At 54.9% G+C, this 27,898-nt stretch overlaps 2 protein-coding genes across 19 annotated transcripts in view; one reads left to right on the top strand and one right to left on the bottom strand.

Moving 5' to 3' along the window:
- LOC106505208 overlaps nt 1-21,794 on the top strand; it is a 93,320-nt gene extending 71,526 nt beyond the window's left edge. For 3 of the 5 annotated variants that reach the window (XM_013980338.2, XM_021065055.1, XM_013980339.2), the window contains one exon: nt 15,140-16,037. In XM_013980338.2, coding sequence (XP_013835792.1) covers nt 15,140-15,673 — 534 coding nt within the window. In that variant the 3' untranslated portion in view covers nt 15,674-16,037. Of the gene's footprint in view, nt 1-15,139; nt 16,038-21,162 lie in introns of those variants that run through there. The other 2 variants (XR_001299386.2, XM_013980341.2) reach the window with 1 other exon arrangement.
- Nucleotides 29-27,898, bottom strand: ASB13 (ankyrin repeat and SOCS box containing 13). Of its 14 annotated transcripts, XR_002336429.1 has the most exons (10): nt 26,742-26,964; nt 25,472-25,584; nt 14,345-14,468; nt 12,559-12,746; nt 11,262-11,412; nt 8,558-8,692; nt 4,099-4,175; nt 3,489-3,563; nt 3,217-3,408; nt 29-1,828 (listed from the first exon to the last, which is right to left on the bottom strand). XR_002336429.1 is itself a non-coding variant. In XM_013980331.2 (9 exons), the coding sequence occupies exons 2-9, from the start codon at nt 25,472-25,474 to the stop codon at nt 1,701-1,703; spliced, it is 996 nt and encodes a 331-aa protein (XP_013835785.1). In that variant the 5' UTR covers nt 25,475-25,584; nt 26,742-26,910; the 3' UTR covers nt 29-1,700. The 14 variants fall into 14 exon arrangements, 6 of the variants coding, with proteins under 6 accessions (XP_013835785.1, XP_013835786.1, XP_005668274.1 ...); XR_002336427.1 differs by lacking the exon at nt 14,345-14,468 and having other exon boundaries at nt 26,742-27,898; XR_002336431.1 differs by lacking the exon at nt 4,099-4,175 and having other exon boundaries at nt 3,489-3,597; nt 26,742-26,947.

The following is a 27,898-nucleotide window of genomic DNA, read 5'->3' as shown; positions in this document are numbered from 1 at the left end:
AAAGACAAGGGCCTCGTGGACAGAGACGGACTTCTCATCAACACCTTTTATTGAGCCGTGGGTGTGGGGGCCAGATTCTCCCCGGACGCTCCACATGCAGAAAAGTCAGCAGCTTTCATGGCGAAGAAGCAAGTTCCTGTTACAGACACACTGGGCAGAACCCGATGCTTGTGTTTCCATTGTTACTGGCACATGCAGATACGCTGATTGATCTAGAACGTGCATCTACAGCTGCAGCCGAATGGGAGTGGCTCTTATCTCCAGGCACAGCTTAGCTGCCCTGTGACAACGCTCAGGACCAGCAAAGCTGGAAAACACCCACGGCCACCAGCGTGGGACTTTCCACCCAAGGGGCCCTGCCAGGAGCCACCTCTGGCGGGGAGCACAGCTGGCATTACCCTGGCCCATTCTCTTCCCCACGCTCCCTGGGGGAAGCTGGGGAGGGACATTTCTGGGGACGCTGGCTTTAGGCACAACCCACTCTAACGTTCACAAAGGCACCGCCTCCATCTGCCCCGACACCAAACACACCTCAGTTACTTGTATAAATGCCCTCTAGTTTAACGCCCGGGTTTGGGGTTTTGTTCTTTAAATGACAGTGCAGAATCTTGGGCAGACAGGTGCCGTCTGAACATGGCACATAGTTTCATGGCTTGTAAGGTGGAGCGACGCGTTTCTGTCACTACAGGGACAGACGGCAGCATCCGCTTCCTCTGTCTGGACGGCGTGTCTGGCTCCTCGCCGGTTCAAAGCGCTGAGACCAGCTCGAAGCGTCATCGGGGCTCCTCACGCATCTGCCAAATGCACGAAGCCGCAGTTGACAGACGCCACCAGGTGCCGGCGGCCTGGCTGCCAATTTCAGAGCTTCGAGGAATTAGCAAAATCGAGGGTGGGAAAAGGATTCATTTGGCAACTGTAGAAAAGGACAAGAAATGGTCTCTGAAGAGTGTCCCACAGCGCTACCCGTCGGACACCTTCCTGTTACCGTTGCTTTAAAGATGCGTTAACAGAATCTAAGTGTTACAGCTGTGTGTCCTCTAAGAGTTTCTGTCCCCAACATAAACTTTGAAGAGTCGAGACCTCCAACTGGAGGAAAACTTCCTAAGAAACATGGTGCTTGTCGTGGGGAATAAAAAGCCTGAGGCTTCCTAAGACCCTATAAAGCCCTGAGTGACAGCTATACCTGGGCGCAGCAGGCCTCGGGAAGGGCTGACCATGGCTCCGGAAAACGGCCTCCACGTGGCAGGCTGTCCCCAAGCAGTGTCCTGGCCACACGGTCAGGACCTCCCCCCTCCGCCACCCCAGGACCCGCCCCTGCAACCCAGCCTCCTCCCTTTGAACTCCAGGGGCGCCTGGTGCTGAAGGATTGGGGGGGTGGCTCCTGGGCGTGTGGAATTAGTGTCAGGGCCGTGGAACCCCAGCCCGGCCCAGCCCTGCCCGGCATTGCCCTGTGCTCCTGAGTCTCTGAGGAAGGTGTGTGCACGACAGGGGACAATGGCAGAGTTAGACTGAGGTCCAGGGCTTCCCAAGGCTTCGGGAGCTTCCTCCGCGTCTGAGAGAAGACCGGACAGGGCGGTCGGGCACGCTGTTCTCTCCACCAGTGGCACGGCTCGGGCAGCCAGGGCAGAGCCCCCTGTCGCTGGGCCCAGCAAGGCCAGCAGCCAGGAGTCCCCCGCCGGCCCCGACGCCGTGTCGGCAGCTCAGTTGTAGGAGAGGTACTCAATGAGCCGGGCAGGGATGTTCAGCTTGGCGATTTTCTCCAGGCCTCGGACGCCGGTGGCCCTCCGCAGGCTCACCCTGCAGAGCTGGGACAGGGTCAGAGGTGTCTCTGGAGGAGGACGACAGAGGCACACGAGATGAGCCCAAGGAAGCACAGCATCCTTCAACTTAAGAAGCACCAAAGCGAAAGGAAAAACACCTCCCTTGGAGTTCCCGCGGTGGCTCCACAGGCTAAGAACCTGACATAGTGTCTGTGAAGATGCGGGTTCAATGCTGAGCCTCACTCAGTGAGTTAAGGAATCTGGCGTTGCTGCAAGCTGCGGCATAGGTCACAGATGCAGCTCAGGTCCATCCATGAGCCATGGTGTGGGTCGCAGATGCGACTCAGATCTGGCGTGGCTGTGGCTGTGGTGTAGGCCAGCACCTGTGGCTCTAATTCGACCTCTAGCCTGGGAACCTCCATATGCCGCGGGTGCAGCTGTTAAAAAAAAATAAAATAAAAACACTTCCCTTTTCCTGGAGAGAGGCTGAGTCCTGCAGCCTTCTCTGGAAGGTGACCAGGATGGACAGCCAGGGACTGAGGTCAGAAGATGAGGAAAGAAATGCAATTCAGGTGATGGGCCCTGGGGTTTCATTCTGTGGGGTTCTGGCTGTTTAGGGGTTCTTTTGGTTTTTTTGTGATTTTCTTTGCCATGATATTACAATTCACACAGATGTGTCAGCAGAGCACTAATGTACAGCTAGAAGCCTTGTTTGTCAAACTTCCAGACAATCGAGGGAACGGGCAGCGGTTTGGGCAGGCGGGTGCCAGCTGCCCACTCCTGCCATCCCAGGCCAGAGGCTCAGCTCTGCTCCTGATGGCCGCAGGCCAGAGACCTGAGCCCACAGGGCCAGACAGTCCACACATGCGTGTCCTGGTGGCAGAGGGTCAGGACTGCGGGACTGAGGAAGAGGCCTGGAGCTCGTAGCGCAGCACAGCGGGTCAAAGAAGGCAGGTGCTGGAGGCCCTGGCAGCCAGGGCAGTGGCCCATGTACAGAACAGAGCCCGGCTGTCTTTTAGAACCATGTGTTTTTTGGTAAAAGTGTCCATTAACCAGGGACTGTGTTCTCAGCCCAGGCGACATGACGAAAGAAGCAGCTCTTTGAAAGAAACGCTAAGACTTACCGAGGACATTTTCCTGTGTTACTCCCTCCCCCAGACTATCTGGATGCAGGAAAAGAAACATCTTCTAGGAAATGGGGTACTTGCCTCTAAATCCTTCATGGGTTTTGGTTGGCAAAATTTTGAGCTAAATAGGCTTTTTCCCCCCCATAGATAGGTGTTTGCAAGCCTGCGTCATTCTTAAACTCATTTAAGTGTGTCCCCAGAGGAGAGGTCTGGTCTTGGCCCGAGGGTCTGCCCTTTGTCCCCTGACGCGCGAGGGCTGCAGGTGGATGGTGGCCCCGCGGGCTGTGCCCGGCGGTCCCGCAGCCGTGCCCGGCGCGGGCGGCACTCACTCTCGTAGTGCTCCAGGCACCTGGCGGGGGCGCTGCTGCTCCGCGCGTAGTCGGACGGCTTCCGCCCCCGGTTGTCCCGCGCGTAGATGTCGCCCCCGAACTGGACGAGCATCTCGATCAGGTCCACGTTCTTCACCTTGGCCGCGTGGTGCAGCGCCGTCTCGTGGAGCTTGGCCGCGTTCACGTTGGCCCCTGCGGGTGCCGAGCGGGAAGAGGGTTCACCAGGAGCGCGGGACACCAAGGCAGCCCCGCCCGCGACACAAGATCCAGACCTGCCGCTGCCCCTTCAAAGCCGCCTTCCGCGTCCCGGAGCAGCGACTCCTGGGGTTTCCGCCAGGATGAGAGCGCTAAGGACGGGGGAGCAGCGATCAAGAAATATGACTACAAATAATTTTTTTAATTAAAAAAAATTTAAAAAGAAAAAAAGTGCAACTATAAATGTCATAAATTCATTGAGCAATAAATAAATAAATATAAAAAAATTTAAAAAGGAAATACGACTAGAAACAGAGCCGGAAAGAACAAGAAGGAACCTTCCCTGTGAGTTGAGAGGCTGCTCTAAAGCCGGAGGCAGTCTGTCCTCGGGTCTGAGGTTCTGGACGCTCCGGCTGAGCTGCTCAAGCGCTGCTGTCGTCCTCCACAGACACACACACATGCACACGCGTGTGCACACCGGTACACAGCTGCACGCACCTCAGATACACGTGTGCTCGGGCACACATGGCATAGGCAGGCACACGCCACACACACACAGGACGGAGGCTCTAAAAATGGGTGAATGAATAAGCACTAAATACAAGAAACCGTCTACAAAACGGAAGCTCCAGGGAAAAGCCGGAAGGTTGCCCCAGATTCCCTGGAGTTCGGATGGAGAGGAGATACCTTAACCGTGAGTTCAGCTCGGCCAGCCACCGCGTCCTCGGGATGCAGGAGATGATCAGAAAGACGCCAGGTCGTAGCTAAAGCAGCATTTTTAGATGCATTAAACAAAAACAGGAGTTCCCGTCGTGGCTCAGCAGTAACGAACCTGACTGGTATCCGTGAAGATGCGGGTTCGATCCCTGGCCTCGATCAGTGGGTTAAGGATCCAGCGTTACCATGAGCTGTGGTGTAGGTCACAGATGCGGTTCAGATATGGCGTTGCTGTGACTGCGGTGTAGCCCGGCAGCTGTAGCTCCGATTGGACCCTTAGCCTTGGAACTTCCATATGCTGCAGGTGCGGTCCTAAAAAGACAAAAAAAATAGGGAGTCCTCTTGTGGTGCAATGCCACGTTGTCACCACGGTGGTTTGGGTCACTGCTGTGGCTCGAGTTTGACACCTGGCCCAGGAACTTTTGTATTCTGTGGGTGTGGCCAAAAATAAAAAGACTTTGATGAGAACATGATTTGTGTAAAACCCCGTTCTTAGGGCACAGCCATCATGATTCTATCCAGTGGGTCTCCTGGAGCCTCAGCATTGTTTTTGAAAGAAAATTCCAACTTCTTCGCAGCCTGCTCCCGAGTAGATTAGGAGGTTACAAGAGAAAGAAGGTGGAGAATCTTTTCAAGAAGCAGCAAAGAGCCCAGCATCAGGGAAGGTGTTGCCCCAATGTAACAGATTGCAATCCATCATAAAATATTATCAAGGTGGGCCTTAAAATAAATTGGATCACCAGCGTGTCACCATAATGGGAAATTTGGAGGGTCAAACAGGAAGAATGAGGGCGAATAAGGCTCTTAGAATGTCTAGTCCCTCTGCTCAAAAATACTCGAAAAACCCTGCTTTCTGTATTCTGGCTTAAGATCATTTTAATCCCCTGGTGGAATGTAAGACCTGTGTTCCTCCTGCGGTCCTGTGATGCTAAGAGCAAGCACGCCAACACGTAGCACTCGTGAAGAAAAGCCCCCTCCACTTCCCGCAGCCCAAACTCAGACGGCAGATCAGGCGAAAACATTCCCCAGTTAGGACGCAGGATGAATAACCTAGTTGTGTAACTTGGCAGATATGGATTACAAATCAACCCCTATAAAAGAAGCATTTCCCCCACAATCCATCCAATCTACCCCATCAGGGGTTTCTTCCAGTGTTGCCGGTGAGAGCAGATAATGCCACGGTGTTGCAGTCACAATGCAAATATGAATTTGAAGGTTAAATGCAAACTTGTAATGAGAAATAAGCTGCGAAGTCTGCAGAATCTAAAGACCGGGTGACTTTCTCTAAGATCATTAATTCTCAAAGTATTCTTGCCAATCAGGGAGGAGAGAGATGGCCTCTGTTTTAGAGAAGGGGGCGTGGGGAAGCAGAGTCACTGTCACAGTCGAGGAGAGAACTGTCCCTACCACCCACTGTGGTTTCTTGGCACACAAGGCTCGGCAGGGTGACTGTTCCGAGGTATAAGATGGGGTCTGTTTAAAAGGTGTTCCCAGGGAGTTCCCGTGGAGGCTCAGTGGGTTAAGAACCTGACTTATATCCATGAGGATGTGGGTTTGATCCGTGGCCTCAATCAATGGGTTAAGGATCTGGCGTGGCTGTGGCTGTGGCTGTGGTGTAGGCCGGCAGCTGCAGCTCCAATTCAACCCCTAGCCTGGGAACCTCCATATGTTTCGGGCGCGGCCCTAAAAAGAAAAAAGAAGTGGGGTGAGGGTGGGGCAGGAGAAAGAAGGGACGGAGAAGCCAGGGAGAAAGTGGCTTTGTGGGGACCACCGATGGCATTGCCTGGACTGAGGACAAGAGCCCGAGCCAGCAAAGCACCAGGTGCTGGCTGGGCCCTAAACCCCCGCAGCTCACCATCAGAAAAAGGGGTCAGGGTTTGCTCACCGTCAGAAGCCTGATTTCTGAGCAAAAGCGGATTAGAGTGGACCCAGCACCGCCTTAGGAAACGAAGACGAGGGCTGTCCCATGCCCGCCAAGCACCCAGCGTGATGCCCGGACGGGGTGGCGAGCACAGGGGCTGGGGATGTACTTGCTGAGGCGACAGCAGAGACACGGGTGACCAGCTCCTTCTGGATGCTCTCAGCACAGCGAAGCACTTACTGCCAGGGATCAGATTAAAAATTACCCCGCCCAAAGCAACTGGACTTTCACCCTCAGCACAAATAATCCTCAGCTCAGCAGCTTGGTCTGGAAGTCCAGGCGACTGCCACGTGTGGTCTGCACACAAAAGACCCACGGCCTCTGCACCCACTGGGGGAGGCACCACGGGGCCCCCCAGCCCAGCTGGGACCCTCTCTGAAATCTCACGCAGAACACCTGCTCTGTACATTTCTAGAGACATGGTCCGCAGCTCTCGTTAGATGTTCCAAGGGGGAGTTCCCACAGTGGCACAGTGAGTTAAGAACCTGACTGCAGCGGCTCCAGTCGCTTGATCCCCAGTCCTGTGATGCCGAAAGCTGCGGCTAAGATTCAGTCCCTGGCCCGGGAGTTTCCATGTGCTGCATGTGTGGCCATAAAAATTAAAAAACAGATGTTCCGGAGTTCCCGTCATGGCGCAGCGGTTAACGAATCTGACTAGGAACCATGAGGTTGCGGGTTTGATCCCTGGCCTTCCTCAGTGGGTTAAGGAGCCGGCGTTGCCGTGAGCTGTGGTGTGGGTCAAAGACACGACTCAGATCCCACATTGCTGTGGCTCTGGCATAGGTCGGTGGCTACAGCTCCGATTAGACCCCTAGCCTGGGAACCTCCATATGACACAGGAATGGCCCTAGAAAAGGCAAAAAAAAAAAAAAAAAAAAAGATGTTCCAAGAGGTCCGTGACCCACCCCACAAAAAGCTAAGAATCCCACTTTAAAAAAGAAACACGGAGTTCCCGTCGTGGCGCAGTGGAAACGAATCCGACTAGGAACTATGAGGTTGCAGGTTCGATCCCTGGCCTCGCTCAGTGCGTGAAGGATCTGGTGTCGCCATGAGCTGTGGTGTAGGTTGCAGACGTGACTCGGATCCGGCATGGCTGTGGCTGTGGTGTAGACCCGAGCCTGGGAACCTCCATATGCCACGGGTGTGGCCCTAAAAAGACAAAAAAAAGAAACACCTGCTGTCTTCTTCTTCTTCATGTTTGAGATTTGCCACGGTTAACAAATAGTTTTCTTTAAGAAAAAGAACGCATGTGATCCAGGAAGGGGTGTCACAGGAGACCACCTGAGGTCAGAAGACAATCAGGGGTGACGTCCGCCGCAGAGAGCTGGCAGAGGGGCTGACCCCACAGGGACCCCCAGGAGCAGCCCCCTCGTCCCTCACGCCCACCCCAGGGAGGGAGACTCACTCCATAACTGAAGGGTTGAGGCCGTCGTGGCCATCGCCGTGCCCCCCACTCCTTCCAGCCCATCCCCTGAGCTCCCATTCTGCGGCCTGGGGCAGGGGTCCTGGGAAGGGGTCCTCTTTCTGTTTCTGAACCATGTGGGTTTTCTCCCAGGCTGCTCAGAATGAACGAGGTGGCCGAGCTAAAACGTTCCCTCGGCACAATATTTGAGTTGGGTTCAGAACTTCCTGTGCGGATCCCAGCAGATCAGCCTGTGGCCAAGTCTGGCCGAAAGGACTGGGAGAGGACTGGACACAAACCCAGTTGGGGCCAGTGGACACAGGAAGCTGTGAGAGCAGGTCACTCTCCCGGGATGAGGACGCAGTCAGAAGGCTCCCAAGGCCAATGCCTGCAGGGAAGCCCCCTCTGCTCAGCCCATTTCTCCCCAGTAGGGATGCCGGCCTAGGATGGAGGGAAGGGGGAGCAAGGCAGACCCATGAACTTCAAAGGGGGCGAGTTCTTGAGGACACGGCTGAATCCGGGGTCGGAATGACCCTGAAACCTGCTCTAGTTCTGACGCTTTCGGTCTCAGCTGGTTTCCTTCTGCTTCCAAAGGAGTCTGCTTACCGAGGGGTCCTCAGGAAGCACAAAGGTCAAACCCCGACTCGATGCCCTCCTCCACCCACAAGAAAGGAGCCAGAGGAAAACGCCCTGCAGAGCGCGGAACCCTAACCGCAGATGCCCGACAGAAACTGGATCCAGCCACCCCACGACCAGCCCGGCTGGAAGGCCTGCAGCCGCTTCTAATCCAGATATCTTATCTTTGCATAAGAAACAAAAACCACTCCAGGGACCAACCCTATGCAGAGCAAATTGTGTTCTCCAAAAAGCCTTAGAAGTGGTGCATTAAAGTGAGTGAGACTCACTAGGAGAAAACTACGTATAACTTATGCTCAAAAGGCTGTCACCTGGAGAGAATTCATCTTTTTTTCTCTTTCTGAACCGTTTGGGTTTTTTCCTGAGTTGCCCCGGAATGGACGAGCTAAACCCAACACACCTGCCGTGAGCAGAGCGGGTATAAACACTGCGCACCTGCGCTGGGCAAAGCAGGTATGAACAGAACGCACCTGCGTTGAGAAGCACTTTGACGCAGTCCAGATGCTCGCGGGCGCAGGCGACGTGCAGCGGGGTCCCGAAGTGGCAGTCGTGCGCTTCCAGATTGGCCCCAACGTCGATAAGAAGCCTCACACACTCAGAACTTCCTTAAAAGAGATGGAGCCAGGAGAAAGGTGTCAGAGTCACACACATTTGAAATAAGCGTGGCAGACAGGCGCTGGGACAGGTAAGCCCCCAGCTAGGCGGCAGTGGGAGAGGGGGGAGTGGGACGACTCCCCAGCCAGGAGCTGCCCAGGCCCCAGGTGGCCCTGGTGAGCAGGGGGTGGGTGCCTCCCCTGGGGAGCTCAGAGGGGGCCCTGAAGCCCACCCGGCATGAGAAACAGAGGAAGGATGGGCACGGCCAGGCCCCAGCTGAAAGTTGGGGTACCAGTGTGGACACAGGGAAGACTTCTCACTGCCCCTCAGCCCTCGGGGGGAGAGAAGGGGCTCCCCACCTCTGGCTGCCCCCCAAGCTGCAGTCAGGATGAACTTCCCTAAACTCCCCACCTCGTGTCCCCCTTCCCCCCCAGTGGACAGCTTTCCAGGTTGTTTCCTGGATCTGCTGCAGCATCTCTAACAGGGGCTGGGGCTGGGTCTACGGGTGGGGCTGGGGTCTGTCTCCGGCTCTACTCCCTCCCAAGCTCTGTCATCTCGTCCCCTGGTCATGCTCGGTGGTTGGTTCCTGAGTCTCCAGCCCAAAAACCCAGCCCCACCTCTCTGGCCTGGCGCCTGCCATTCATTCCCATGTGTGGACGTCTCCACCACCACAAGTGAGTCGGCCTTGACCCCGTGCTCTCCTCTCCTTTACGTCAAATCCTCATGTTCTTCCCCCAAAGCGCTCCAGGCGAACCCATCCCTCTTGGGCTCCACAAGCTTTGTGCAGTGACAGCCCCCAACACATCTCACTTCCGAGGTGCGTCCCCCCACCATTTCATGGAAAGGTGCAGAGGTCCCCCCCCCCGATATGCCCCTTTGGCATGGGGATCCTTGTGAGCCGAAGACAGATGAAGAAGCCAGTGGAAGACTAACTCTCTGCCCTCCCCGCTTCGCCCAAAAGTAGGACAAAGGTAAATGTGGGAAGGGTCCCCTCCCCTCTCTGCCAGGAAGGACAGAAGCTAATCACGAGGACGGCTCTGAACCCTGATCAGCCGGAGCCACCACTGAGGCGTCTACACAGCAAACCTTACTGACAGGCTTTCCGTCCCAGTGGTTCCCCTGTGTATTTGCCTTCCCACAGCTTGCCAGCTCCAGAAGCTCAGTCCTTTTCTTGGTCCTGTCACTGCTCTTTGTTAAGATACTACATTCATCTTCGCAGGAGGAACTCCCCCGTGGCTCAGCAGCATAAGGATCTGGCGTTGTCTGTGCTGCAGCTCTGATTACAGCTGTGCCCTGGGAATTTTTGTGTGCTTTGGGTGCAGCCAAAAAAAGGGGGGTGCCATATGAACCCAAGTTCTAACCACCCTTTGCCTTGGCTCTCCTGTGTGGGTGTGCAGGGCACACACAAACCCACTTTTGCTTGTTCATCTTTTTTTTTTTTTTTTTTTTTTTTTGCCTTTTGTCTTTTCAGGGCCGTACCCGAGGCATATGGAGGTTCCCAGGCTGGGGGTCTAATTGGAGCTACAGCTGCCATCCTACACCACAGTCATAGCAACAGCAGATCCCAGCCACGTCTGTGACCTACACCACAGCTCCCGGCAATGTCGGATCCTTAACCCACTGAGCAAGGCCAGGGATTGAACCTGCAACCTCATGGTTCCTAGTCGGATTCGTTTCTGCTGCGCCGTGACATGGGAACTCGAATTTTTTTTTGTTTGTTTGTCTTTTATTAATTGATCCTTGTCAGTCTAACAGGCAGGGCCCTGGCCAATGAACCTAAGGCAGGTGAAGGAAGAAAAAACAAACTTCCCTCCCCTGCCTGTATGTGGATGGCCACTAGACAGACCTTTCCAAAAGGTGGTTTTGCTGTCATCATTCAGCATCTGCGCAAAAACCTTCAAAGCTGCCCGTAGTGATCCCCAGTGCCTGCGGGTGACAAAGGTGACCTAACTGTGGGAACGGGGGTGCAGGCAGCAGGGACAGTGGGCCTGCGTGGGGCCCACACCCCAACAAATGCAGCCAGAGCGAACACCGTGCCAGCCAAAGCCCAGGACACAAGCATGCAGCCCTTGCTCCAAACAGTGGAACCCAAACTCCCTAGTCTGTCATCTGAAACATGGCACCAGCTGGTTTCACCCCAAATGCTGGGTTCTACCTGCTGTAGCCCCTCTCTGGGGCCCTTGTGACCCAGCAAGACTGGGGTGGCCTCAACCTCCACTCTCGGAGGGCGCTGGAAACCCACCTGCTCCCTGAGCTTCAGGGACCAGCTCCCCGCTGCTCTGAGAGCACCCGCCTCCCTCGGGGATGCGCCTGGACTGCCTCTCCCAAGAGATGGGGCCGCAGGGCAGGAGGTCAGCAGCGCCGGGTGAGGGGCACAGAGGGGACCTGCCTCCAGGGGTGGCATCTCGAAAGGCAGTGACTCGGCTGGAACTGGAGCCCTGCCTCCAGCTCCCAGCCCCCAGCCCTGCCCGAGGACAGCGTCTCCAGGACAAAACGCCTAGGATCCAAGAGCCACATACGGCCTGGGAGCCCATCACCAGCGATGGTGGCCCCTCCAGCCCGCACTGCCCCCCGACTCACCGCTCATGCAGGCCTCGTGGAGCGGGGACGCCGTGTAGAGGGGGGGGTTGACCTTGGCCCCGTAGGAGAGCAGCAGTTTCACGCACTCCACGCTGCCTGAGGCGCAGGCGTCACAGAGCGGGGTGCTGCCGTCAATGTTGCGGGCATCCACCTGCGTCGAGGCAGAATCCAGCGTCAGGGTGGGGGAGGGCGCAGGCTGCTAGCGTCCTCCACCCAATGTACCATCAACTCTGCAAACACGCTGGGTCATTTTTCCAAGAAGTTCTTGGGTTCTCCGTCATTTGCTGGGGCACCGAGCCAGGCAAGGCCGTTCAGAGACAGGAAGCAGGCGGTGCCTACAGGCCACGCAGGTGCAGCGGGCCTGCTGTTTGGGCTTTTTTTTCTGTCCCGGGTTAGACTGACTCAGCCTCGCTCCAGACACCACCCCAACTCCCAGTGAGCCCTGGCGGGATGTGAAAAGGGGTTTTCACTCCAGCCTTCGCCAGGAGGAGGCCCCAAAACTGTTTAACAGGCCTCCTCTAGTAGGAAAACCACAGGGCAGGAAAAAGGCAACTCCCTAAACTGGCAGGTTCTGCTTAGAATTGGTCCAGATTCAGCTGTCATTTGGGTTTGTGTTGAAGGTTGTTTGCCCCGTCTGGAACGGCCTTGATAGCCAAGTTCTGGAAAAGTAATAGTGGACAACCATCCTTCTTCTGCCCCCATCTCTGTCCAGGGGTGGGCAAGCCAGGCCAGCTCCGACCAGTTCACCCAGCCCACTGTTAAATTCCCAGCAATTCCATCAGCCGGATACGGCCAGAGCGCCAGATGGGCTGGGGTTTGGCAGCTACGCCAGGGCAAGCAGCAAATAGAGATCTTGCTCTTGGGCCTCTTACCTTCCGTCCCAGAGCTGGCGTGCCAGCATCCCACTTAGCCTCATCTCGGAGGCCAGACAGCTCCTGCAGCCAAGGCCCTGCCAGGCCTGCAGGCAGCCTGCCTGTGTCCACGGCCTGCCCGGCCCACGGGCATGCAGAGCACGCCACCATGTTGCTAAACCATCCCTCTCTCGCCACCAGTGACCTCCCAACAGCCAGGTCCATGAGCATCCTCCGCGCAAGGCTGCCATAAAGATGGGCCGGCCCTCCCTCCTGCCTGGGCACCCACTGCAGCCTACTCTGATTTCCTTTCCCCCTGCCCCTTCCCAGCCTCCTCTAGTGGTCTCCTTTCTTTCTGTGTGTTTGCATAACAGAATGCTCTTCGAAGGCCTCTGGAGCTGGTCTGTCCAGCCCATCCTGGGGCTTGGGGTCTCAGGGTGGCTCACCTGGGCCCCGGCAGCCAGCAGCAGCTGCACGCACTGCGCCTGGCCCTGCAGGCTGGCCGCGTGCAGGGGCGTGATGGAGTCCACGGTGACCTGGTTGACGCAGGCGCCGCTCTCGATCAGCTGCTGCAGCTGACGCGTCTCCCCCCGCTGGGCCGCCTCGTGCACGGGGGTGCGCTCCACCCAGAAGCCTGGAAAGGAGAAAACCTAGCACTCAGGCCCTGCCCCGTCTGCCCAGGGCAGAAGGACGTGCGTACCCCAGGGACCCTGCACGAAACCCAAGCCACTGTACACGTGATCGTGGGATTGGCCCCAATACCCCTACTCACATTCTTGAGGGACCCCCAGTGCCTGGGGTGGCGTCCAACCTTCCAGCAAGGTCTAGATGGTGCTTCGTGGTCTGGACTTCGCTCGCCTCCTTGACTGGTCTCCCACCCGCCACTGCCTCCCGCAGCCCCCTCTCCAGCCACACCGCTAGCTCAGTGTGGTTTCCCGCACACACACACACCTGCCTCTCTGCATATGTTCTCTCTGCCTGAGGAGCCCACCTTTGCCCCCACCCAGCCAGCCATCCTGCAGTCTCCTGTTTAGATGGTACAGAGTCCGCATGGGCCCATTTGAAACATCGCCTCTGGGAACAGCCCTTGGCATTTACACGGCCCCGCCTCCTGGCCTGGGAGAACCTTGCAAGTAGGGGCTTGGGTTAGTTATCCAATTTTAGCAGACTCGCGGGATTTTCTACCTACAAAATCGTGTTGTCTGTATGTAAATCAATACAGAGGCATCCGCCTTTCTAATCTGTGTGCCTTTTTTTTTTTTTTCTTGCCTAATTGCTTGGCTTGAATGTCCAGCCCTACATGGAGTGGCAGGGCTGGGAGGCACCTCCTGGCCTTGTTCCTGGTCCTGGAACAAAAGCTTTCATTCCTTCACCACGAAGCGTCTTGTGAGCTGTGGGTTTTCACAGAGCCCTTTATCAGGCCAAAGAAGTTCTCCAGTGTCTCGTGTGTTGAGTGTTTTCATCATGAGAGGGTGTTGGATTTCGTTAAGTACTTTTCTCTGCATCTATTGCAATGATTGTGCCCGCTTTCTTTCACTAATTCTATCTCAGGGGTGTACTGCACGGGTTGATTTTCAGATGTTAAACCTACTGTGCAGTCCTGGGAGAAATTCCACCTGGTTATGGTGTATAATCTTTTCATGTGATGCTAGATTCGGTTTGTGCATATTTTGAGGATTTCTGAGTCTATATTCCTAAGGGTCATTTTTCCTGTGGTTTTTGTATGTGTCCAGTTTGGGTATCCGTGTAATACTGGCCTCAGAGAATGAGTTGGGAAGTAGTCTCGAATTTTTGGAAGAGTTTATGAAGAACTGGTATTAAATCTTTAACTCTTGGGTCAAATTCATCTGAGTGGGCCTGGGCTTTCTTTTAGGTTTTTAAATTACTAATCCAAGCTCTTCATTTGTTACACGTCCTCCCAGACGTTCTAATTTTTTCTTTGTTTTTTGAGTCAGTTTGGGTAGCTCGTGGTGTCTTTTTAGGAATTTGTCCACTTCATCTACTTTATCTAATTTGTCGGCATACAGTTGGTTATGAACCGAACTGCGTCTCCTCCCGCCCCTCCCCCGGCCAAAATTCCCATGTTGAAGCCCTAACCCCAAACATCTCAAAATGTGGCTGTATTTGGAGATGGGACCTTCACAAAAGTAATTAAGTTAGAGCCAGGCCCATCAGGTTGGGCGCTAATCCAGTCTGACCAGTGTCCTTATGAGAAGAGATCGGGGCACATACCAGGGATGTGTTTGCGCAGGGAAAAGCCCCGGAGGACATGTGTGTATACACCACATCTTCCTAATCCAGTCGTGTGTCGATGGACATTTGGGTTGTTTCCATGTCTTGGCTGTTGTGAATAGTGCTGCAACGAACATGCAGGGGGCATGTGTCGTTTTCAAAGAAAGTTTTGTCCGGATATATGCCCATGAGTGGGACTGCGGGGTCGTACGGTCGTTCTATATATAGTTTTCTCAGGAACCTCCATGCTGTTTTCCACAGTGATTGTACCAATTTACATTCCCACCAGCAGTGCAGCGGGTTCCCCTTGCTGCACACCCCCTCCAGCACGTGTCATTTGTAGACTTTCTAACGATGGCCATTCTGACAGGTGTGAGGCATGTGAATTTCTAACAAGCGCCCAGACGATGCTGATGCAGCCGGTCTGGGAACCACACTTTGAGAACCATGGCTTCAGACATCCCTCCTCCCCACCTCTGGCCTCTCTCCCCATCCCCCTTGTCCCCCTCCCTCTCGTCCTAAATAACACCTACTTGTTCCTTTCCTGGCTGAAATCTAGTCAGTTTTGCAGACAGCCTTGCCCCATCTCAGCCCTGCCCACGCTGAGTTCGACCATCGTCTGTGCCCCGAGGGGCCGCCGTTTGTCCCCACCAGGCCCTACTGTGCCACAGTCCACACCTGCTGCCCACCGCACGGCGGAAGTGGACTAGAGAGTGGTCACTGTCGGGGTTCCCAGAGCCACCCACCCACCCAGACCAGCAGCCTAAGCTGATCACAGATTCCCATTTCCCGTAGAACGTCGGACCCAAGGCCAGCGAATACGTGGGGCGAGTGCTGAGGGGCTCCCGGCTGGACACAGCCTTCCCGCCTCCCCGGATGGGGCCGGGAGTTGAGCTGGGACCTGAAGACAGACGAGAAGCACCAGGTGAGTCACTGCCCCTGGGGCCCGGAGCCCCGAGCCCTGGCTCCCTGTGCTGCGAGCTTGAGGTTCCTTCACCGGCTCGGCCAGGTGCGCACGAACCCCGCGTGCAGACTCCCCGAACCCAAACTACATTTGCACAGCGAACGTCTCAGCCCCTGTCAGAGCAGCTGGGCTGCAGGGCAGCCTTCCTGGCACCCTTCAAACGCCGTAAGTGGCAGCAGAGCCGGGCTATGCTGACACATCCTTCCCGGCAAGGCCCCCCAGACGGCATCACAACACACCCCTCTCAGGATACGCCTTTCCTTGTATTAGTGCTGCATTCTATGTCCCTGTCGCTCAAACTCCTTCCCCTCGGCCAGAGGTCCCAGGTCTTAGCCACAGCGCTGTGTGAACCTTGTCCCGGGTGAATTTATTTCCTGGGCGGTTGATAGCCTCCTGGGTTCCGTGTGGATGTCGGTCCCTCCTGAGACCCCGTCCCCCCAGCCATCCCGCAGCCGCCCAGCCTGCAGGGGAGCGGAGTGGTGTGGGGCTCAGGGTCCTCCAGGGCCAGCCGGCTCGGGTCCGAGAACCAGCGCAGCCATGTCTCAGCTTGGGCGAGAACTAGCGTGTGAAGTGGGATAGTGATACCGTTCATTCACCACCGGGTTATGGAAATTCAGTGGGAGTTCCTGTCATGGCTCAGCAGGTCAAGAACCCAACTAGTTATCTATGAGGACGTGGGTTCAATCCCTGGCCTCGCTCAGTGGCTTAAGGATCCAGTGTTACTGTGAGCTGTGATGGGGGTCACAGATGCGGCTCGGATCCCGTGTTGCTGTGGCGATTGTGTAGGCTAGCAGCTGTAGCTCCGATTCAACTCCTAGCCTAGGAACCTCCATGTGCTGCAGGTGTGGCCCTAAAAAAAAAAAAATCAAATTAAAGGCACTAAGCATCAGGCCAGCACAAACTCAGGAAGTGGGGTCTATCTGGGGTCTTTTTTGCCCCTTGTTGTACCATCTGTGTGACCCCATGGGGGGGGGGTCACGGGCCAGGGAGCTGAAGGGAGGACTCGAGGTGGAGGAAGGTCTGACTCCCACAGAATGTAGAAGCCAAGCTTGGGGCACCTCCTGTTTGCTGCCCCAAGGAGAGGACCTAGGGTGTCTCCCCTGTAGTGATGAACAGCTGCCCTCCGGCCTGGGGGTGGGGTGGGGGGAGGGAGTGGAAAGTGGCTTTAAGGTCAGTCCGAGGGGAGCAAAGCCCCAAGGGCAGATGGAGCGCCTCCAGCCCTACAAAGAGGAGAACAGGGCAAACCCAGCATCCGCAGGAAGGAGGGGGCCCGGGCTGGGCGTTTCCCCTCAGCATCCATTCAGCAGCCACTGCTGCCGCCGCCGCCGCCGTTGTGCACAAGGACAACTGGATGGGACAAGGAGCAGTTCACGGCCATGGGTGGGGGTGGGCAAATAATTCAAAACAACGCAACTGTAACACTGGAGGAACACGCCAAGTTACAGGATCTTAGAAGCAAGACCCGTCCTTGGCCGGGCCCATCAGGAAAGCGTGACAGGACAGGCAGGGCTGCAGTGACTTGCTGGGCGTGGTTTGCTCGCCTCTGTTCCCAGCACCTGCCACAGCGTGCGGCCTGGCAAATGTGCTCAGATCATTTGTTTGTTGAATGAATAAGGGACGAGTGGATGGAAGGGATTATTAATATGAATTATAAAGCCTGGATGTAAAATGTTTTAAAGAAAATCTTATTTCATTCCATTATGACCAGTCCATAGAGGAAGCGTAACTTACTGGGAATTATATTTTCTAATGAATAAACATCAGCTGCAGTTGTTTTAGCAGCAGCTGAGGACAGAGGTCAGCAGCAGCAGATGTGAGAATAAAGGAGAGAATTTCTGTGCATCAAGGAACACAGTTGACAGTGAAAAGGCACCTAGAGAGTGGGAGGAAATATTTGAAAATCACATGTACCAGAATATATAAAGAGCACCTACAACTCAACAACATAAATAACCCAATTAAAAAATGAACGAAGGACCTCAATAGATATTTCCTTAAAGAAGGGATATAAATGGCCAACAGCTACGTGAAAAGATGCTCAACATCACTAATCTTTAGAGAAACACAAATCAAAACCACAGTGAGAAAGCACCTCGCACCCACTAGGGTGGCTACTGTCAAAAAAGCCCAGAAAATAAATGTGGGCAAAGATGTGGAGAAACTGGAACCCTTAGCATTGTGGGTAGGAATGTAAAGTGGCACAGGACTTAGGGACAAGAGCATTCTGGTTCCTAAAATTGAAACAGAATTACCATATGACCCAGCAATTTTTATCTGAAGAAAATGCAAACACTAACTCAATAAGCTATATGTACCTCTCGTTGACTGCGACGTCATTTACAATATGCATGATACAGACACATCCTAAGTGTCCGTGGATGGATGAATGGATAAAGAAACTGTGATATGTACATGCAATGGAATATTATTCAGCCCTAAAAAGGAGAGAGATTCTGTCACAGGCTACAACATAAATGGACCTGGAGGACATGATGCTCAGTGAAACAAGCAAGTCACAAAAAGGCAAATACAACATCATTCCACTTATGTGAGGATCCTGGAGTTGTCCAAGGCAGAAAATGGAAGAGTGGCTGTGGGGAGTCGGGGAGGGGAGAAATAGGGAGGTTACCAGGCGCAGAGCTTCCGTGTTGTGAGATGAAAACATTACAGGAGTTCCTGCTGTGGCTCAGCGGGTAACAAACCCCAATAGTATCCATGAGGATCCGGGTTTGATCCCTGGCCCTGCTCAGTTAAGGGTCCAGCGTTACCGTGAGCTGTGGTGTAGGTCGCAGACGTGGCTTGGATCTGGCGTTGCTGTGGCTGTGGTGTAGGCCGGCAGCTGCAGCTCTGATTCGACCCCTGACCTGGGAACCTCCCTATGCCGCAGGTGTGGCCATAAAAAAAAAATATATCTGAAGCTGTTATACAAAAACGTGCATAGAATTAATACCATTGAACTGCACACTTAAAATGTACCATCTTATCCATTTCTACGTGGTTCTTTTAGCCACATTTAAAACTTTCAATCTTTTGGTTTTGGTCTTTTAGGGCCACCCCCACTGGCACATGGAGGTTCCCAGGCTAGGGGTTGAATCAAAGCTGTAGCTGCCGGCCTTTGTCGCAGCCACAGCAACACAGAATCCAATCTGTGTCTGCAACCTACACCACAGCTCACGGCCACGCGGGCTCCTTAACCCGCTGAGCGAGGCCAAGGATCGAACTCACATCTTCATGGATACTAGTCAGGTTCATTAACCGCTGAGCTACGATGGGAACTCCCTCAAGTTATTTTGTAAAGAAGTAACAAAGATGGAGCCAGCCCTGGGGATGGGGGAGGTAGTCACCCACAGCTGGTACCGACCACAGGCTGTCATCAAGGGGGGGCTGGCTGCACAGCGGGAAGGGAGGGGGAGGGAGAGGAAGTGGAGACCCCCAGAAGCAAAGAACACAGGCACCTGGTGGCCTTGGAGCTGCAACTGTGCAAAGGAGTGCTGGCCCCCAGTGGGAAGCTCAGCATCTCCCCGCAAAGTGAGAAGGTGGGGGCGGGGCACCGCACATGCTGATCAGCCTTAAAGCAGAAAGACATCTGTTTGCAGGGAAGAGAAGCAGGAAAACACTGAATATTAGTCAACCCACTGACCTCAGGCTTTGTTTCCAGCCCTGTGTCTGAACCCCAGTGGTGACCAGCCGCCCCACCCCCATACCTTCCCCCTGGGAGCGGGGGGTGGAGGCTGGAAACCTGAGACCCTCCCTCTGGCAAGTTCTCTCTGGAATGAGCGGTCCCCCAAATCCCAGCCCTGCGACATAATTGGTCTCCAAGCAGCCCCTTCCCATCACCCCTCCTCCCTCCGGCCACACACCTCTGGTCTCCCTCCTCCCCCACCCCTCCCCGAAGCAGCTCAGTCGCCACCTGGGCCACCTGGGCCCTGCTCAGGGCCTCCCCTGCCCCTTTCTCCCGAGTAACATCCACACGCCTTTGCGGGCAGGAGCACAGACCCTCCAGGATGGAGCCCCAGCCTCTTCCTCCAGGCTCCTCCACACGCCCCCATCACCGCCCTCACACACACGCCCTTGTCTCCAATCACACTGAGCTGCTCCCAGCTGACCCCGGGTCACGTGGTCCAGACCCCGAGCCTCTGTGTGCTGCCCCTTCAGCCCCCCTGCCCCCCCACCCTCCCCACAGAGACCGAGTCTTCGGCTGCTCCTTCAGGGAGCTGTGGGCATCCAGCCCACCCCCGCCCTCCTCTAGGCTAGGCCCCCTCTGCACACACACCTGCACCTGCTTTCCCTCCTCTCCTGCCCTCCCACGAGCATCTTTGGGACAGGACCACAGCCCCCCACCCGCTGTTCCACCCCAGCCCCTGACACACAAGTATCAGTAAACACACACTCCCCAGAAGCCTGTTCCACCTGCTGTTCGGAGCTTCCTCCCCCGCAGGTGGGTCTGCCCAGCCCTCCACCCCCCTGCGCCAGAGTGCACCTTCCTCACGGCCCCTCCTAGGCCTGTCCTGCCCTGACACTGTGACCTGGGCCATGGCTGTGGCCTCACCCACTCTGGCCGAACCAGGTGCTAGAGCATCAGTTAATTAAACAGGAGTTTGTGGAGTTCCTGTTGTGGCGCAGCGGGTTAAGAATCCAGCTGCAGCAGCTTGGGTCCCTGCAGAGGCACGGGTTCGATCCCTGGCCCCGTACAATGGTTAAAGGATCTAGTGTTGCCTCAGCTGCTGCGGAGTTTGCAACTGCAGCTTGGATTCAATCCCTGGCCTGCGAGCGCGACTGTAAACGAACAAAGCAGAGGTTTGTTATAACAGAGTCAAGGCCACAGTCCCAGAAGACAGAGACCCAGGCACTGGTGCTGCAGGGCTGAGAGCAGCATCCAGGCTCCCTCCTGCCAGTGCTTCAGTTCAAGATCACGGTGATACCTGTGTCACCCCTCCTCCGACGGGATGCTGACAGGCCAAGCTCACGAAGGACTAGGTGGAAGCCTTTGTCTCTGCAAAGTAGGGGTCACAGCAATGCCACCTGCATGTGCTGAACAACTGCAAGGTCACCCCAGGAAGGAACGGCAGGTGCTTGAGAACATGTCGCCACTTTCCTGCACCCCCACCTGACGTTCTGGATCTGGCCCAGGCTCCAGACGTGCACCTGCTGGCCGCCAGCCCTGAGCCCCTCACGTCTGAAGGCCAGGCCTGCCCAGGCCCGTCCTTCAGGCTCCAGAAGCCTCAGGTGAGCACCTCCTGTAGTTCAGCATCAGCCTCCCCGCAGGAGGCGGGTACATGCTGAGGAGCCTAGAGAATCGCCCAGCCCCTGAGGTCCACGCTGCCTGTCACTCAGCGCGGCCACCTGGGCTGCGGCTCTTACCCTCTCAAGCCTGTTTTCAATCATACGTCCATTTTTTGTAAAACCTCAGCTTCCCCATGTCTAATATGCCCACGCCACAGGAGGGCCGTGCCCACAGTGGAATTCTGCTGGGCATCGTCTGCACCAAGCCTGGCAGTTATAAGCACTCCATGAACAGCTCACTACGACTACGACGGGGTCATGAGCGTCACTCGGACCATTTCTGCTGGTCCTGTTCGGGTCCCAGCCCCCAGTTCTATCTGTCCGTGTTCCAAAGCCCCGCCTGGGTCCCCTGTGAGTCCCCTGACTGAGTCCCAGGCCCTGGAGCTTGCGTTCTCTACCCGCCGTTCAGCCGTGGGTGTGCAGGACCGGCTCGCCCTGCTCACTGGTGAAGAGCCAGCAGTTCCGCCAGCCAGAAACCCAGGGGACTGAAAGCAGCCCGGCCTGAGTGTTTACACCAGCGACAGCAGCAAATCAGAATCTGACTTTCCATCGCTCTGTCTTTTTTCTCCAGAGAGCCAATTACCAGCATCCTGCATAGTCATCCAGAGCCCAGAATCCTGCTCCTTGAGCCCAAACAGCAGCTCTCAGCCCAGGGCCCGCCAGCCCTGCCAGGGAGCCTGTCTCTGCTCGGCCAGACCCACCAGCCCCCTGCCCACGTGCAGGGCAGAGCACTCGTCAGCCCCACACAACTGTCCAGAGCCCAGAACCCTGTGCTGGCCTTGACCCTGACCGCCCCTCCCCCCACCGGGTGGCCTCTCCACGCAGGAACCCCACTCTGGCACCACAGGGATGGCCGGCTCCATACGCTCTCCTACACGCTCAGTGTCCACCAGGCACCCTTCACGTTGCTTGGCCTGGGACACTTGCTCCAGGGGTGTCATTAGGGGAGCCCGGGCCCCTCGCTGCAGAGATGTGTCCTTCTGCACCACAGCTGCAGCTCTGAAACAAGCCCTTCTCCCCAGATACCTGAGTCACCAGGCCTGGGAAAATAGAAAACTCCATTTCTATGTGTAGAAACCCTTACTTAGAAATTGAGACTGCGTATTGCTTTTTAAGAAATTCTTCAGCAAGGTCTTTTCTCAATGTTTTAGTTGTGAATACTGCAAATCTTGTTTGTCAGTAAACTTGAGGTCAAGTGGCACACAGTGTGGTTTTGAGATGTGTTTAATGAGATAAAAATGAAAGAGAAAAGGTTTACCTTCCTACAGGGACAAGACAAAACTGAGTTAAGGAGTTCCCATTGTGGCTCAGTGGGTTAAGACCCTGACTCATATCCATGAGGATGTGGGTTCGATCCCTGGCCTCACCCAGTGGGTTAAGGATCTGGCGTTGCCCTGAGCGGTGCTGTGGGTCTCAGACTGTTGCTGTGGCTGTGGTGTAGGCCAGCAGCTGCAGCTCTGATTCGACCCCTACCTTGGGAACTTGCATATGCTGCAGGTACAGCTGTAAAAAGGAAAAAAAAAAAAGAAAACCAACTCAGTTAAGAGAGGAAATAGAAAGTGAAAGAAAAGAAATGAAAGCAAACGAGAAACGTGAAAGAGGTGATCTAAGAAGCAGAATCGCCAGGGAAAATAAAGATCTCCCTACACGCCCTTAATGAGCTGCGCCGGAATCCCAGAGATGAGCTGCAACCACCGGGGCACAGGCCCAGTTCCGACCCGGCCCCCTGCCTCCCACCGGCCCCAGCGGGGCTTCGGAGGGGCGGGGGAGGGGGGTCACCCTCGGGGCGGGTTCCTGGTTCCCCAACCACAGAGCTCAGCCTCGCATCCCAACCACCTGGCCTGTGACCCTCCAGCTCTGCCTAAGCCGAGGGACATCTAAGTCTCGGTTTTCTCATCATGGGAGAGAACATTTCACAGGGCTGTTTTGGGGGAAAATAACAGAATGATGCATAGCGTTTTGCCTGGAAAAAGTGCTGTTTTGTAATCACCATGTTTGACTTCCTTGGATACCTTCATTTGCCCAGAACAGGCTTTTTTTGGTTTGTTTCATAACGCGTTCTCTTTGAAGTCCGGCTTTCGGAGAAGCGTCCCACTCTAATTACCTCTCTTCCTCGAGAAAACATCCTGGCTGATTATCCCACTGGAGGCTCCTTTCCCCCCAGAGTAAAGAATGGCAGGGCTCGGGCGTTTCAAGTTCGACCCAGAAAACGAAGCGCAGACATATGCCCCCGGGCTCTCCCCAAAGGCCCCACGATGCTGGGGATAAATTCCGGGAAGGAAGGACCACAGATGCTGACAGTGAATTCTAGAGAGAGCCCTGCTTATACACGGAGGGTCTCCATCAAAGATGACTGTGACTGGAGTTCCCGTCGTGGCGCAGCGGAAACGAATTTCTCTAGTATCCATGAGGACACAGGTTCGATCCCAGCCTCGCTCAGTGGGTTTAGGACCCGGCGTTGCCCTGAGCTGTGGTGTGTAGGTCACAGACATGGCTCAGATCCCACATTGCTGTGGCTGTGGTATAGGCTGGCGGCTACAACTCCGATTCGACCCCAAGCCTGGGAACCTCCATAGGCCGCGGGTGTGGCCCTAAAGAGACAAAAAGAAAAATAAAGAAGGAAGCTCCACCTCCCGTGAGCCACTAGTCAGCCCAGCTCCATCCAACTGACTCAATTCTCCCCCAGAAGGTACCTCTGTGCCTCAGTGTTCGATCCACAGTCACTCATCGTCCTCCCGCTCCCGTGGATGGGTCCAGACTGGCTCACATTCCCCAAGACGCCACAGGCCAAGCCTTCCTCTGGCTCAGTGGTTCTCAGCTTTGGTTGCCTGTGAGAGTACCTGGACCCCTTTCCAAGTGCGTGGCACCCAGGCTGCACCCCAGAAGGATTCGATCGGAATCTCTGGGGATGGGCCCCGGGTGCCAGTGTTTTCTAAGACCCTCGGGGGGCGCGGGCGTGCAGCAGCTGGGCTCTTCACCTGTTCTGCCGTTTTGCTACCGGAGGAAGGCAGCACCTTCACCTTCAAGAGTCCCAGCCCCTCAGGACACTCTTCCTCCTTTCCTCCGAAGGTCCAGCCCAAGAGCCCCTATTTCATCTCCTCCTCCTCAATCCCCAACACTAAAGAAACTCCCACCCCCTCCCCATCCTCCAAGGCAGCCCGTTTTTACCAAGAAACCAAAATTCATTTGTACAGCCATAGCTGGCAGCCACTACTGGCCACAGCGACTACCCGGGCATCTGAATTGGTATTAAAATCAGCTAAATAGATTTCCTTCAGATCCTTTTATTAGCAGGAATACAGTAAAGTTTTTTCCAGTAAAGGACACTTCTAGAGAGTTCTAGAAGTTTCTTCCAGTAAAGGACACTTCTAGAGAGTTCTAGAACGCAGCTTTCTCTAAGACAGAAAGAAAAGCACGATTTGAGAAGATTTTAAGGACATTTACCTCCCGGCCAGGGCACTGATGATCTAGCTCTCTCAAAGTAGTTTCCATACAGTTCTGTCTCTGTCTCTGTCCTTTCTTTTTTCTTTTTATTTTTGGTGGGGCCTGAGGCATGTGGAAGTTCCTGGGCCAGGGATTGAATTGCAGGTATAACCAGAGGCGCAGCAGTGACCAAGCCAGGTCATTAACCCACTGAGCCGGCAAGGAGCTCCCAAACAATTCTATTTTTTTAAAGACAAATTCCACAGGCCCAGAAGAAGGATGAACCTGTACACACTTGCCAGGCACAGGGGTGCAGATCAACCTGCCGTCCTGACTGCGGATCTCGAGGCAAGGACAAAAGGTGATGTAGGGTGGTGACAGTGCTCCTAAGTCCCCTGAGGGACCCCCTACGACACGAGACCAGCCTAGGGTTCCAAGTGACCCTGCAAGTTGATTACAGATGGACCTATCTGAAAGGAAGGACCTGGGCCTTTCAACGTGAAACAAGCAAAATGCAAAATAAAAACACACCACCTGGGAGTTCCCGTCGTGGCGCAGTGGTTAGCAAATCCGACTAGGAACCATGAGGTTGTGGGTTCGGTCCCTGCCCTTGCTTAGTGGGTTAACGATTCGGCGTTGCCATGAGCTGTGGTGTAGGTTGCAGAGGCGGCTCAGATCCCGCGTCGCTGTGGCTCTGGCGTAGGCCTGTGGCTACAGCTCCCATTCGACCCCTAGCCTGGGAACCTCCATATGCCGCGGGAGCGGCCCAAGAAATAGCAAAAAGACAAAAACAAAAAACAAAAACAAAAAAACACACCACCTGGGTTAAGACCCCAGCTGTGCGACTGACTTCCCAGGTGTGCGAGCACAGTTTCACCTCCAAGTTATCAATAACGACGACTGTCCTGCAGCTGTCACGGGGCTTGTGGCCAGTGCCCAGCACACAGCCTGGCAGCTCAGTGGCTCTCCCCGAGGTCCCTCCATAGGCCGCGTGGACATATGCCCCCGGGCCCTCCCCAAAGGACAGGGACCGCCTGTCCTTCTCTCTCTCAACACCACAGAGGCCAAGGAACTGTTTAGACTAAAGACAGCAAGGTCTTGCTTGGAGCCCAGATCCCTGACCACACTTTCATCTCCTGCCTGCCTCTTACTTCCATGGCAGAAGCTCCTGAGTGCAGAAGCTGAATACAGGACTCACTTTTTCAGCTTTCCAAACACACACTTAACCTTGGGTCAATCCTGATGTGTATTACTCTTGCTAAGTAACAAACACTGGATTCCCTTTAGGATGTGGCTTGCCCTAAATTCTTTGCTCGTAAGGATAAGCCCATGTTATTAGACTGCAACCTTTACTTTGGTGAGGTGTTACATTAAAAATAAACCTACACGGTTTGGTTAGAGCAGGCCACACATATAGAATTGGAGACCAGACTGTTAAAATGGCTTAAAGTGCCTACCATGGGTCTCCGCTTCTGCTGGGATAGCAGCGCTGTCCTGAATTCAACACACTGAGCTTATTCATTCGTGTTGAGAATAAAAATGTCAGCAGGATGAATTTTGGGAGACATATCTGAAATAAAACAATGACAGTGTCAAAAGTAACCATGGGCCCCAGCAGCTGTGCATCCATTAGTTCAGAATGCATTTTCTTCTCAAGATACATCCCTTAAATGATGCAAAAAAAAAAAAAAAAAAAGATCAGAAGTGATGCTGTGCTACTGAATGCTGTACATGAACAAAAAAAGTGTGTTTAAGTAGTTTTTCATGGTGAGCTGTTCATTGCGTACTTAATTGAACTAACCAAACCCAGATCACACTGACAGGGTCAAAGTCCTACTCCTGCCTGGCGTGGAATGCCACGTAAAAGAGAGATGTTCATTAAATGCCTTTGATCATGTGGAAGGTGGGGGTTTTGCAAAATCAATTAAAACACTCTTGCTTTGCTAGGGCTGTAATTCCCTCTTAAGCTAAATGTACCCTTAAGCTTCTCCCTTTTATTCCCACTACCTTTTTTTTTTAATCAGTGTAAAAATACTTTAGATTTTTTTCTTTCCGGTTTTTCACAGTACTTTCACTGCGCATTTCGTTTGCCCTAGAATTACGCTGCAGGCAGGAAAGTTTGCTTCCTCCAAGAACGGCCCTTTGCCCTTGAATCCACTGTATTCTTGGGTCGCCAAATGGTAAAGAAGGCTCTCTGAAGAACTGAGGTCGCATGTGTCGCAAGCGCGAGGAGGGCAGATGCCCTCCCTGTGTCTCTGTTAGATGCTAATGGCCTCGCGTACGACCTCCTCCGCTTCGGCTGGGAAGAAGGTGCAGCTCCCACGCTGGGCTCGTACCGGGGCTACCCGCGGAGTGGTCCCCCGTGGGTATATCCTAGGTTCTGGACAATGACTACCCACAGCCCCCATCCGAACCTGGCAATGACCACGCACAGCCCCGCATCCCCTCCAAGGTGCGCGGCGCCCCGGCGGGTCTGAAGTCCAGACAAGGATAACCCGCCCTGCAATGCGCCGGCCCGCCGGCCGGGGACCAGAGCTGGAAACCGCTTCTGAGCCGCATCGAGTCCCCGGACCTGCTCTTTTAAGGACATGGCCCTCCGACCCAGGCCCAATCGGACGCCCCTGGCGACACCTCAGAGCCGGGCGCGTCACCGCTCCGGGCGAATGCAGCCAGGGGCGCCCTTCGGTCCCCACAGCCGGCCCCACGCTCCCCGAGCCCCGCACATACCCACGTCGCCCAGGAAGCAGCCGTCCGCGGTGCGGGGCTCCATGCCGCCGGCTCCCGCGCGCCCCGGTTCCGCCGCCCGGCCACCGGCACCGACGGGACCTGAGCCTGGACTTGGGCCGGGACCGCGCCGCCCGCTGGGCGGGGCCAATCGGCGCCACCGCGCGTCGGCTCAAGGTGGCCGCGCGCTGGGACTTGTAGTTTCCTTCCCGCCCGCGCGGCTCCCTGGGCTCCAGGCCAGCGCCGCGCCGCGTCCACCTGCGTCCCATTCCGCGATCGCTGAATGTGCTGGGCAAAAGCGTTCGCGCGCAAAGTATATGTTCTTTTTGCAAACCTGAGGTGTGTCCATGTGCAGATGGTGTCTGTGTGCAAAACGTCCATGCATCCAGGAGCAAAATATTTCCTCATGCAAAACATGCGCGTGTGACCATGTACACAGGGTGTCCGTGTGCCAGTGTGCAGAACATGTGACCATGTGCGCAAGTGCCCTTGTGCAAAACATGCATCTGTGTGCAAAATGTGTTGCACATGCAAATTGTGCCTGTATGTCCACGTGCAGTGTGTCCAGTGTGCAAAACATATCCGTGTCCAAGTGTCCGTTGCAGAATAGGCCCATGTGTCCATGTGCAAAAAAGTGTCCAGCTGCTGCAACTCCCTACCTTCCTTTACATGGACTGGGCTGCGTGCGCTAAGCTCCAGAGTGCCCCCATGCTTTCATTTTAAGGACAGACTTTCTACAGGAGCTGGCATACTCCCTGTTTCTTTCATCTTTCCAGAGAAATCATTCCAAATTGTTCATGTTCATTAAAACAAACACCTTTTGAAGTCTTGCAGTAGAACTGGAAAATGTGTTTGAGTCCCAGTGGGTGACTGAATAATGGAGCTTTTTTTTTTTTTCTTCTGCAAAGCAGCTTATGAAGTTCAGGTACAACCTTGCCCAAGTTCGTTGCAGCCATGTCAGGGAGTAATACGTGTGAAAGAAAAAGAGAGGAAGCAGAACCAGGCAGAAGGGGCAACCAGACTGCAGTGCAGACCCAACCCAGCAGGAAGCTTGGAATCCCACATTGGGCAGGAAATGGTTAAGCCCCATGTAACCCTATGGTGTTCAGTCATTGGTCAGCTGCCACCCCAAGAAAGGCAGGACTTTGGCTTAAAAACCA

This window comes from Sus scrofa, chromosome 10, assembly GCF_000003025.6.
Source record: "Sus scrofa isolate TJ Tabasco breed Duroc chromosome 10, Sscrofa11.1, whole genome shotgun sequence".
NCBI classification, from domain to species: domain Eukaryota; kingdom Metazoa; phylum Chordata; class Mammalia; order Artiodactyla; family Suidae; genus Sus; species Sus scrofa.
Note: the sequence above shows the minus strand (reverse complement) of the source record. Positions and strands in the feature narration are given on the sequence as shown.